Source organism: Emys orbicularis, chromosome 16, assembly GCF_028017835.1.
Source record: "Emys orbicularis isolate rEmyOrb1 chromosome 16, rEmyOrb1.hap1, whole genome shotgun sequence".
NCBI lineage: Eukaryota > Metazoa > Chordata > Testudines > Emydidae > Emys > Emys orbicularis.
The window spans coordinates 20,175,214-20,188,108 of record NC_088698.1 but is presented as its reverse complement, the minus strand read 5'-3'; the positions used below and the strand labels follow the sequence as shown (position 1 = coordinate 20,188,108).

Here is a 12,895-nt window from a genome sequence, read left to right as displayed (position 1 = left end):
GGAAGGAGTGAGGCCTGAAGGAAACCATTTCTGTGGCAGAGCTCCATTGGTGAATGCTGACAGGAAGGGGAGATCAGCGAAAGGAAGGTGGTGATGCAGGTACCTGGGCTGCTAGCCGTTCCCTGTCCCAGCCAGAGATGCCCCTACGGCTCTGATATAGCAGCGTAAAGAGCATCACAGGCCAACACCTGCTTCAGGGTCGAGCCGTTTGCCGTGCAACGTGCAGAACGGGTGGGGAGGCGGAATGGCACGGATCAGGGAGTGGAAGTTCACTGAAACCTCGGGCCTTTCTGAAACCGTCTTTGTCTTCCTACATCACCTTTAATTTTCTCTCTAGATCTCTGAGCACCGGCCGCCTCACTGACCTGCTTCTCAAGGCTGCCTTTGGGGCTCAGATCTCAGAAGCTGGCAGCAATGACAGCCTGAACAATGAGAAGCCAATGGAGATCACAGGTATGAGGGGAGGCCTTGGTAGTGTGTCCCAAGTTTGCCCGGTTCTTGCTTTCCAGGGCTTTGTGTGAATGGGAGGTCTCTGGTCTCCTTGCCTGGGAGCAGGAACTGACTGCTAGCAGTATCTGATATGGGGATAACAATGCCTCTTCCTGTGTAAAGCACTTGGAGACCTAGGGATGAAAAGCGCTGAGGAAGAGCTGGGTATCATTATTACTTATTATCTCAGAGGTCTTTTTTATGACGAATATTTTAATGGGAACAATTGAATAAGCATCGGATGCTTTTCAAAGTGCAGCTGAAATATGCCTTCACCCTCGTGGTGTTCCTGTGAGGTAGGGGGACATATGATCTCCATTTGCCAACTGGGGCACTGCGTAGGAGGGGGCCCTCCTCTGAGGAGCTGCAGGAGTCTGCAATCTAGTGGGCAGTGAGGCCACGTAACGCCGCCGGTGCTCTTTGGTTGTGCCCTGTTTGTATACAAGCCTGTGTCATTTCCTTTGTCAGTGGGATGCTTGGAAAGGGAGCAGTGGTGGGAACAGCTTGAGGTTGTGGGGAGAGGAATCCTGCCCTCTGAGTAATAATCCTAGTAAAAGCTGCTCCTTTTCACTCTTCCTCTGTAGCTCCCTCTGCTGCTTATGGAGGAAACCTATACTGTGGGGCTAGAGCTGGGGGCTCTGTGAGCCCTTCCCCAGTGATCTTCACGGTTGGATCCCCTCCCAGTGGGACAACACCACCACAAACCACTAGGACCAGGATGTTTTCAGGTAATGGCCCTGCCCTTCTGCTCTGGTGGGTCTGTCTGGAAGATGGTGATGGCAGGCCTTCATGCCACAGACTTTGCTTTCTGTTGTTGGAGCACTGGCAGCACAGAAAGGTTTAGCAGAATGCATTTGTTCCTGGCCTGAACGCCATTGAGATTATAACCCTGGCAAATACTAACACAAGTTATTACTGAAAGCTCTTTCCGTTGCTTCGAGGACGAATGTGGATGATCAAGAGAGATGCAAATATTTGTTACTTTTTCTCTCTCTGCTTCAGGAATAGCCCTTTTTAGTACTTTCCTATCAGAACAAGTGTCCATTTGAGTCAGTTCACCCCCTCTAAATAATGCTGTTCAATAGGAAATGATTGTGTGCTTAATAGTTAACTTGGGGAACTGCTATGCTCATCATTATGAGTCTGCATTGCTCCATCGACTGTAGAGTTTAATTAAAGGACTGGCTTTAATCCCTGATTAAGGAGACCACCCTGTGAGCCGTCTTTCTTTCTCCCTCAGTCCCTGTCCTAAATGTGGGCTTTTTGGCATTGAGCAGAAAATCCCCAGGATAGCATGAAAATTGATTATAGAGACCAGAGGGTATGAAGATGAATCATTCCCTAACCTGCTGACAGCCTCCTGTACATCACACATAGGCTCCATTCCCCATTCTCTTCAGAGTCCTCTGGAAAAGATGCCGAGCCACCCCTGAGCATTTCCAGTGCAAGCCGTGCAGGGTATATTATGACAAATTCGCTAAGTGTTGCAACTGGATAAGAGCTGAGCTTGAAGAGCTGTGACTGAGCTTTATTGCCCCTAGTCTATTAACTACTTCAGGTGTTCTAGCTCATGTACAGAAATGGGAGAACAGGCTGTCATTATTGGGAGGGAGGGGGCTCGGAGGCTGTGTGACGCAAGCTGAAGCCTTACACAGCCTCAATGCTTGACAAGTTTGGAGTGACCATAAATAGAGTCATTGGACAAGTATAACAACAGAGCAATTGTATAGGCCAGATTAAAGCTGCTGAAAACAGTGGCCTGCAAATTCGGGGATACCCTAAGTTTGAGATTCCTTTCGTTTGCCTGTTCCATTTGTCTCCCCTCAAAGAGCTGGAAATACTCAGATCTTCTTTGCGGGTCCCTGAAAGCTTTGAGGTGTAGTTCTCGAGCAGGGTGGTAAGGGAAAGAAAGCTGCATACAACTCTGTACATGAGTAACTCAGCAGCAAATTATGTGGCTAAGCCCTTTGAAGACTCTGTAGAGCAGCAGATGGAATCCAGAGGGGAAAGGCTGTGTCTTTTCCAACCGCGATGTTCAGTGACCGTAGGGAATCCCATCTTGGCCGAATTTGCATAGCTGGATAGATACTCATTACAGCCAGGATTAGAATCCTCTGTGTCTCAAAGAGAACATTCCTCATCGACAACATGTGCTGCAAAGCGGGTTATGGTGAATATATTTAATTCTCTTATTATGACTGCATGACTTTGAAGGGTCCTTTTGCTATTGATAAATCTTGTAGTAAACAATGTATCTGTGGTGCTCTCTGGGCTTGAGTATGATTGGCCCAAGGGGACATGGTTGGTGGTGATCTAGTGGATGGGGCACTGGACTAGGACTCAGGAGATCTGGGTTCAGTTTCTGGCCCAGCCACAGTGTGGAACCCTGGACAGTTTAATCTGTTCCGTACCTCACTTCCCCATCTGTAAAATGGGGGAGGAGAACAGTTCCACCCAAATGAACCAGCAGCCCTGGAAGTGACATACTGTTGTCCATAGGGTCAGAACTACTAGAGATGGCAAAAAACGGGCTCCAAGCATACACAGTTACGTTGCATGGGATCTACAGCTTTCTTTGTTAGGCATCTAATCAAGAAACCCAATACTCCACTTCCTAGCAGGGTGTCTATGTGGTGGAGGGGATTGTACATCATCTAAGCAATGGCTGTGCTGCAGTTCTGCCTGGTATTAATGTCTAAGTCGTTGCCATGTGTACTTTTCTTCTCAGTGGGTTCTTCAAGCTCTCTGAGTTCAGGAGGCTCATTCAGCGGCAGACACTTGCTGGTGGGAGCTGGTGGGGATGCCATGGAAGCTCCATCTAGTCTCCGGTACACTCTTGTGGATCCTAATGCAGCTAATCTGGAAGGGACAGTTACATTTGAGGCACCAGAACTGCCTGAGGAGACGCTCATGGAGGTGGGTACAGCCTGTGGACTTAAAACAGAAATAGGGGTGGGGGGGGGCGAATCACCAAAAGCAAATCCAAAATATTGGATATTTGCAGCAGATGGGGTCAGACCCTCAGCAAGGGAGCAAGGCCAGTTTACACCAGATCTGGCCCATAAAGTTCAATAAGTCAAAAATGCTTTCAGCATATTGGTCCTCTTTGTCTGGGAGGGAACAAAGTTACTGAACTTTTTAGTCCTTGTAGCTGGTTACTGGAGTGACGGAGGGTATAATTTTGCCATTTCTAAAGCTGAAATTGAAGGTTGGAAACCGCATTCAATATTGCACGTTCTTCTTTGACTGAAAATCAGCTGGTTGTGAAGAAAGTCTGGAGTTTTTTTCTTTTTAAAAGAAAAAAAATAAAGTGTTACTGATGTCTAGCCAGAATCCAGCCAGCAAGCTATTGAATGTATCCCATTACTATCTTCTGCATGCACTGTGGATTCCGTTAGCGATACAATCTCCGATGAAAGCACCTAAAAGAAGAAAAACTGGATGCTTGTGCTGATAGCAGGAGAGAGAGACTCTGAACCAACAAAATAGGCTGTTGAATCATCTTTGTCAAGTTGAAAGGCAGCCAGACACCCCCTTTTTCCCACAGTGAATGGAGCTGGAAGCATAGCAAATGCTCCCACCGCCCAAGTGCATTTGATATGTAAGTCAGGTTATCCATTTGCAGTGGAGCTGGGGAGTGAGGGGAAAAACTAAGGCCTGGTTTCATCTTTATTCATAATCTTACGGAAGCTCATCTACGCCTATGGAGGGTTTTTTACAACTAAGCCTTGACTCCAATATCAAAAAATCGTCCTCTAGATACATGCAGAGACCTGTGCCCATTGGTTTAAGAATTAAGGTTTGATGGTTCCATTTTTAAAAAAAATATTTAAAAAATCAAGTTAGAAAAATGAGACTTGAGCTGTCAGGTGTGCACTGAGTTGGTTTCATCTGCTAAGTTTTCTGCAGAGCCATGGGGCTGAGATTTTAACATGGATGTGATCCATGTTGTGTGGGAGTTAACTGAACTTCCTGCCACCTTAAGAGCCCCAGAAGCATGGGAATGTGGCAGCCACTCCTCTGTAGGCCTGAACAGAATCTTCCCAAGGAAATGTCAGCTTGATCTTGTTAATGCTGTGCAGTTCTGCTTCAAATGTCTGCAGTGAGTCATTTTGGTTTGGTCCTCATTTCTGCTGAATGCAGGCTTTAATAATCCATTCGCATGTTGCAAAACCTCCCTGGCACCCAGCTTTTTTGGCTTATTTGTAACCCCTTTTGTGCCCTGTGGATCTGTCCGGAATGCCAGCCTGACAAATTTTCCACACAGATGCTTTCTGCTGACGTTTTTACAGCACACTGAAATGTTGGCATTTTGAAACCTATTATTTATCTCAGGTTTTGTTGTAAAAAGTAAGTGGATGTTTTTTCTTTGAAAAAGTTCCTTTAGGGGGAAAAAAAGACAAATTCAGGACTGTATTTAAAAGTTTGATGTGCAGTGCTAAAACAAAGTACATATTGGGGACTGGGGCAGGAGAGGTTCTGAATGATTACTGATGGCAGGGCTGGAAAGTACCATAGGCTCTTTATGGGTAGAGAGAAAGGAAGGTCCACTGAGTAGGGTGATAACCTGGCGGTTGGAAGACTCGGTTTCAATTCCTGTTCCATCATACGTGACCTTGGGCAAGTCACTTAATCTCTCTGTGCCACAGTTCCCCATCTGTAAAATTGAGATAATAGCACTTCCCTACTTCACAGGGGTATTGTGAGGGTAAAGACACTGGAGATTTTGAGGTGCTATGGAGGCCATGTACATATGAAACCCCTGAACCAAGAAGCTGAACTGATGAGTGGATAAAGAAAGCTATAGAATTGGTTGCTCAATATGAAGGATGTATTTCTCCCTTTGATGGCTGCCCATAACTCATAGACTAAAGGGCATTAACCTGCCGCTTTGAGAGAAGGACTGACCCATTGTATGAATAGAGAGACAAGGTGGGTGAGGTGATGTCTTTTTATAGGCCCCTCCCCCACCTTGTCTCTCTAATATCCTGGGACCCACACGACTACGACACTGCATGCATCCACTGAATGCATGACAGACCTGCTAGCTCTTCCGATCATTTTGATAGAAAATACTACAAAGGGAGTTCCACGAGAAGTTCCAGCGAGAAGTTCTAACAGGTTTTATAGTCACCTCAAAGAGCCAATAGTTACTGCAGGTCCTATGAGTAGTTAGCCTTCAGGCTATACTGGGCAGGGTTTATTCAGTAAAACTCCCCAAGAAATGGGGAAGTGCCCCTCTGAGCTGAGCCCATTGCTGTGGGGTTTCTTCCCCCTATTAAATGAAGGTGCCTCGTAGCTCCAGGTGCTGGATTGAGAGCCAGGAGGCCAAAGGCCACGGTTCACCCACCGAACAGGCGCTCAGGCAGCAGCGGGACAAGTTTGCCCTGTCAGCAGGCCTCACTCCTGACCTGAAATAGGAAGCAACTCTGGAGATGTTGGTTCCGTGACGGTGTCGACTCAGACTGAAGACTCTAAGGAGTGGGGTGTTGTGTTGTATTGACAACCTGGTGTGAGGCTAGTATTTGTGGGGTTTACATACAAAGGCATTCAAGCCAGTTACTTCCGGATGTGCCCAGCTCTGCTCTCAATCACTCCATTGCTTGCCCCAGTGACAGCGAGAAGCATTAGGCCCGCGGTTCACAGAAACTCCCCTCGGCTTTGATGGATTCCTAAGCAGTCACACAGAGAGGAAAACTCCTGTTGGAAGATTAGCCTGTTACTGGGAGCCTGGCTCACCAGCTTCTTTGGGGAACTGCTTGTAAACTGGTGGCCTGAAGCTGTGCTCCGTTAATCTGTGAAGGAGGAGGATTGGTGTCTGGGCTTGGGTCCGAGTGCAGGGATTTCATGCCCAGACACAACAACAGCTCCTTGGAAGAATTACATCCTCAGCTTCTGCTTTCATAACCCAGTGATGAGTCCTCCGTTTGCTGGCACTGTTGCCAATGTGTCCTGCCTCCCTCACACGCTGCATCCTACACGTAACCTCTGTGTTGGTGTTTCCTTCTCCAGCAAGAGCACACGGACATCCTGCGCAGCCTGCGCTTCATGCTTGCCTTCGTCCACTATGTGATGGAAATCGCCACCATCAAAGGGAGCACGAGCGAGATGAGCAGCTCGGTGGCCTCCGAGTACCAGCTTCAGGAGAGCGTGGTGGCTGACCAGATCAGCCTTCTCAGCAGGGAATGGAGGTAAGGCCTGGGGAGAAGCCAGGATTCCTTGACCTTTTCCCAAAACCACCCTAGCTGCTGTGCGTTGCTTCTCTCTGCCACGTGCCTGGTGTGTGCATTTGGAAAGCACTCTGGGACACTTATTGTAGAGGTCGTGCTATAAATACACCGACCAGCCCATTGATCTGCTTGCACTGAAATGTGCTTCCTTTGCAGCTATGCAGAGCAGCTGGTACTGTACCTGAAAGTAGCAGAGCTGCTGTCCTCGGGCCTGCAGACAGCCATAGAACAGATCAAGGCAGGCAAGCTGTGCCTCTCCTCCACTGTCAAACAAGGTAAGGGCCCCTGAGCACAAGTACAAGGGACCCGTCTGGAATGCCGGAGCTGTGGAAAGGAGCTTGGAATGAGGATGTTGTCCCCCCCACAGGTCACCCCCCCCCCCACCGCTGCATTGCCTTGAGACTTCAGCAGTAAGAGCAGAGTGAGAAGCAGAGTGCTGAGTTCATCCTGCTAGCTAGTTCTGACCCTCTCTATTATATACTGAGTGCCCCAGGTGAACACAGTGCAGGCTGTCTGGGATCACTTGCGTGGATAACCAGCTGCCTCCTCTTTGGAGCTCCCAGAGGAGCAGCTTTTACACATGCGTGCACACGCCTGCCCCTTCCCCCATCCACATATATGAGCCATCGCCACTGAACTCGGCTAGTGGCCTCACACTCAATAGTGAGCGCCACTGATGCATGTAGTCAGCCTTCCTCGCACTCCTCTGCCCCGCTCCACCCACCTGTGCTGGCAGTTTCCTTACACGCTGCCACCCTCTGCCAGCGCGCACACGCACCCCCACTCTGTGCCAGCAGTCTGCCTCCTCTCTTCCCCCACCTTCTCCCAAGTATTACGTTCTGTTTGCAAAGTTATCCGCACATGAGCCTCCTGGCATTGCTGGCATCCTCAGGGATGCTTTTCATACACCTCAAAGAACCTGTTCCTCCCGTGACATTCAGTTTATGCAAGAACCCAGGTTCTCGCTTGTGCCACTGTATGAATCCTCACTGCAGTTAGAAAGAAGGCATCTGATCTGAATATCTCGGCACGTCTCTATACACAGGTGCTTAATTATACGTGATGGGGATGCAACTTAATTACATGCTGTGTGTATTCGTAATGCGTGCTTACTTGGCAAGTTGAGTCATTTCTTGGCAATCGTGACTTTCAAGTGAAAGAAACAAGAAAACAGGAAGTAACAATACCCAATGGCAACATAGGAAGCCGTTTATCAGCCTGTTATGGCCTTCCATTGGTTCTGACATGTTACGCGTCTCTGGCCATCGCACAAGGCGGCACTAGTCAGTACAAAGCTAGTGGCTGGGTTTTTGTCTTAGCATTGGGACGCTATTGGGGGAGTTTTTCAAAGGCACCAAGGGCAATTAGACTTCCATCTCCCATTGGCTGCCATCTAAATGTGCTTTGTGCCTTTGAAAATCACCTCTCTGCATTAGGGGGTGTGTTGTCAATAAGTGCGCACCCTCTCTTTCTGCAGTGGCCAATGCAGGGACTTAGCTACATAATTTCCACTCGTGTAAATGGAAAGTCACGCCGCTACACCTCCTCCTTGCCACTTAGAAAACCTTCTCCTGTTCAGTGGCTGAAAGGTTCAGAAAGCCCCTGGGTGCAAATTAGCCTTTGCAGAGCAGTTTCCCCACAGAGGCCGTAGCGCTCAGCTCTCCCTGCTCAGTGACTCTAGCTGCACTGTGTTTTGTTCAGGCGTAGGGCAGTGGCCAAAGGAAATACTGCATCAGTAAATCCCGGTGGCTGGAATTTTACTCCACTCTGTGGATTTTCTGTAACTGACTTTAACTTCCCCCTTGAAAGAGAAGATGGCAGAGGCTGAAGCTTTCCGAGTGCCAAATCCGCTGTACGTTACTGTACATCATACACTGCCTGGTGCCACTCAGGTCATCCACCGGGCTCTCTAAGAACCGAGGATGAGCTTCTGAGACTAGTCTCCGAACTCTGAAGTAGAACATATTCAGGGAGAATTGGAATGAGTTTGCAGAAGCTGTGGCCAGCCAAAGCTACGGCTGTCCTTGTAGCCTGAATAACAAATTGTTCTGAGCATTTACAGAGAAGTCTTAACCTCTCTTTTCCCAGATGCTCGTTAGGTACCTTGCAGATTGTAGCCTCTAGATGTATAACTGCGCTTTCACCAAAATGCATTGGGAATTAGGCAAGCTATTCCATTCTTCCTTCTCTCCCCACGAAGCACTGCTTAGAATTCAGGGTCTCAAAGTAAATGAGGAAGTGAGAGCAGTTTGAAAGACACACTACTTGTGATGAACAGTCCCTTTTTAACATGTAAAGTTGAATGTAGGCATTAGGGGGAGACCTTCAAAGGCACCAAGTCCCTTTAGCTCTGCAGGCTGACCTGTGTGCCTTCGAAAAATCTCCTGGTTAGTCTAGGACGTGTATCCGAGCTTCTAAAAGCGGCTCAGTCTCTCGCTTTGTTGAACACCCTTTTGGATTGTTCTTGCTGGCCACGTACAGTAACGTTTACATAAATTCTTCTTGCTCTTCTCCATCACGCAGTCCTGGAGCCTTAAAATCCTAGCTGCCCTGCCGGAAGGGAGGTCAGGTCCACCTGGCAGGGAGCAAAGTGCTGCTCAGCAAATCATTGATATGTCCCTGCTCCACTCCATTGCTTCACCCACTCTTGGCATTGTAGGCTCCATTAGCTACCATAGGTGAGGCAAGTTTGCATCACGCCACCAGCCATCGGATCAGAGAGGCTCCGTTTCTGGAGTGTTTGTTGTTCCCAGTGGCGTGTGAGGCAAAGTGCACACATTGAATTGCCTAAACCAGTGGTTCTCAAACTTTTGTACTGGTGACCCCTTTCACATAGCAAGCCTCTGAGTGTGACCCCCTCCCCCATATAAATTAAGAACACTTTTTAATATATTTAACACCATTATAAATGCTGGAGGCAAAGCGGGGTTTAGGGTGGAGGCTGACAGCTTGCGATCCCCCCTGTAATAACCTCGTGACCCCCCTGAGGGGTCCCGACCCCCAGTTTGAGAACCCCTGGCCTAAACCTTGTTTCAGCTAAAAGAAACGAAACTAGAGCTGGTGGCAGGGGAACTAGAAGCATGTGTGGGTATCTCCATATAAGAGCCTTGAAGCTACTGCACGAGGCTAAGTCAAAGCCCATGATAGTGACGGGTATTTCCCAGTCTATACGCTGCTGAACGGCTGAAGCTTTGCTTTAAACAAAGCACCTTTGAGACACTCCTCCAAGGAGCGTGGGGAGTAGGTGAAAGAGGCAAAGCAGGAAGTGGAGATGAACATTTTGTTTCTTTTGCCCTAGTTGTGAAGAAGCTGAACGAACTTTATAAATCCAGCGTGTCGGCCTGCCATTCTCTGAACATGAGACTCCAGAGATTCTTCTTGGATAAACAGAAGCTCATGGATCGGATCAACAGCATCACAGCAGAGAAGCTCATTTTCAGCTACGCCGTGCAGATGGTAAAGATCTCACAGCCCTGTAGGAGCAATGTCCAGCATGCATCATGGCTCAGCATGATTGGTCACAGCTCACATACAGGGTGCTGGCAGGTTGTTTTCACGCCTGGCTCGTTGCGCGTTGGAGGGCCGGGAAGGAACATGCGTAGCGCTGAGTGAATAATGGATTTTTCAGTTGCTGGCAATTCAGAAAAATCAGACAAATGTTTCATTTTGGGGTAAACCAAAAACAAATGTTTAGCGAATTGAAAAGTCAGAAAACATTTAGAGTTGAGTTGAATGAAACATTTTGTTTGACCATGACTCGAAATTCTTCATTTTGATCTGGGACATTTTAACAAAAGCAAAAGAGGACTAAGCATGGAGTGGCGATGGTGCCCTGCTTTTAGCCCAGTGGTTAGGGCACTCACCTGGGATGTGGGAAGACCTAGGATCAATTCCCCTCTCTGCCTGATGTGGAGAAGGGATCTGAACTTGCATCTCCCCCGTTCCAGGAGGAGTACCCAAGCCACTGAGCTATGGGGCATTCTGAGGCAGGCATCGCTCTCTCTCGGTGAAGCTGTTCCACTTTTTATTAAAAAACCATGAAATAGTTATGGCAGCAGGAACTTGAATGTGGGTCTCCCACATCCTAGGTGGGTGCTGTAACCACAGGGCTCTAGAGTCAGTCTGACTCTCTTTTGCTGGCCCCGTGGCCGTTCGTTGTGGCTCTGAATTGCCACTGTGCTGTCCTCCTCCTCCGGCCGTTTTGTAGCTCCGGCCCGAAATGCGTTGGTGACGTTGAAACAAAACATTTTCTTTTCAACGCCATCGAGCCATTTCGATGTTTCGGTCCCCTCGAAACTATTCGGCAAACTCGGCACAAATTCGTGGATGGGTTTGGATTGACCGAAACAGCGTTTTGGGGTGAATAAACAATTATGAAATGGCGCCCAGCTCTCGGTGCGCGTGCTGCTGAGCGTGGCGTGATGGTGCAGCCTCAATACTGCCCCTGCTCTCAATGCTACCCTCATGCTGCACAGAATAACTGGGGGGGGCTTCTGCACACAGGTGCAGTCTGCAGCCCTGGACGAGATGTTCCATCACAGGGAGGACTGTGCACAGAGGTACCAGAAGGCTCTGCTGCTGATGGAGGGGCTCTTGAACATCATAACGGAGCAGGGGGACATCGAGAACATCAATAAATGTGAGCAGCTGGGCGCTCAGTTTCTTACTAGAGCCCTGTGTATTTTTCCATTGGTGGATCCAGAGTCTCAGTCTCCAGGGTTCCTTCCACCGGGACTAAGTTCTTGTGGACGCACCAAAAATGTCTTTGTTTGGAATAACTCCTTCATTGCTCAGCCACCTGCCTCCCGCTTACAGAGCAGCAGGACACTGCCGTAAGGACCTGCCGCCCCGGCAGAGAGATTGCTAGGGCTGTAATGCTGTGTGAAGGAGCTGGCTCAGGGCATAGGTCTGGCAGAAGCGAAGGTGTGGGTTTGGTTCCCAGCTGGGACTGTTAGTCTGGTCACTCGGGACAGCAAACCGGCAGTAGCTGTTGCGTGAAGGTTGCTGCCTGACCCAATCAGAGCTGCGGCAGCTCTTCCGAATGAACATCTAAGGGTACGTCCCCCGCAGGCAGAGGTGTGATTGCAGCTTGTGTCGGTTACACCCAAGCTAGCTTTGGTCACGCTAGTGCCGCTAAAAGCAGCAGTAATGATGCAGCAGCCACGCTGCGATCAGACCTCCGACTGCAGTGCAGACACACCCCGTGTCAGCTTGCGAACCCTTTGCCAAATCCTCCCTCCCCTCCATTAACCACGGAGCCCGAAATGGCTGAGACCGTGGCAGGCAGGTTTTGTTCATCAGCAGTCGACGCTGAAATCTGAACTCTGACCTCCTTGCGGCCCCTTCCCCCCAGTCTCTTTGCCCCCCCTCCCCCCCCCGTCTCTTTGTATCCTTCAGAGAACAAACCGGCCCTCTTAGTTTTCCCACCCCAGGACAAACAGACCCCTCCCAGTTAGCACCCTTCCTCTGTCCTTGTGAGCGGACACTCCGTCCCGCTGGCCGGAGGGTTGGGTGTCATTCTGAGAGCACTGAGCTAGCGTGGACACAGAGCCCGTTCTCTCTGCCCTTGGTCAGTATGGCTCAGTTACAGAACCTGCCTCGGCACACCAGGGCAACGGGGAAAGTCTAATTAGTACCATGTCAAAAAGCAAGAGAGTGGGTTAAATTCAACTCTGCCTGTGCTTTCACCAGAGCTAAATCTGGCAACTTAACTGCAATGGCAAAACCATTATAGCTGGCTTCCCGGCTGGGGAATTGCACAGCCACCAACTACACTCTTCCCCTGGAGGCACAAAAATTGCCAGTTAGATTGCACCTGTTCCTCAGCAGGGGCGGTGCCATTGTCCTAATCAGCACCTAGGTGTTCAGTGACGCTAGATACCTTATGGAAGAAGAGAATTCCAGCCCGCAAGCGATCAGTCAGTTACATAATAACTTTAACGGCTGATCTGAAGTGTTAATAAAGGCAGGGGGGGACTGCTGCTTTAACAGTGCATGGTAGGCACTGACTGGATTATTAAGGAATGCTATGGCGTTGCAGACACTTCTCATCAAGTCTCAAGCGTATCACTTATTCAGAGACGTAGCTCGCTGGCTAATCCACCTGAAAGACGCCTCTCCCCAGCAGAGATCTAGTCACTAACTTTTTTGAAAACTGAGGCTATGTCTACACTACG

General features: G+C 49.0%; 1 protein-coding gene across 1 annotated transcript in view; it reads left to right on the top strand.

Moving 5' to 3' along the window:
• The window catches only part of ULK1 (unc-51 like autophagy activating kinase 1), a 96,494-nt gene extending 84,939 nt beyond the window's left edge, over positions 1 to 11,555 (top strand). The window contains exons 21-27 of the mRNA XM_065417980.1: positions 338 to 453; positions 1,074 to 1,217; positions 3,218 to 3,405; positions 6,502 to 6,680; positions 6,876 to 6,994; positions 10,018 to 10,175; positions 11,223 to 11,555. Of these exons, the coding sequence (XP_065274052.1) occupies positions 338 to 453; positions 1,074 to 1,217; positions 3,218 to 3,405; positions 6,502 to 6,680; positions 6,876 to 6,994; positions 10,018 to 10,175; positions 11,223 to 11,555 (1,237 nt within the window). The remainder of the gene's footprint in view (positions 1 to 337; positions 454 to 1,073; positions 1,218 to 3,217; positions 3,406 to 6,501; positions 6,681 to 6,875; positions 6,995 to 10,017; positions 10,176 to 11,222) is intronic.
• Positions 11,556 to 12,895: the final 1,340 nt, after the last annotated feature.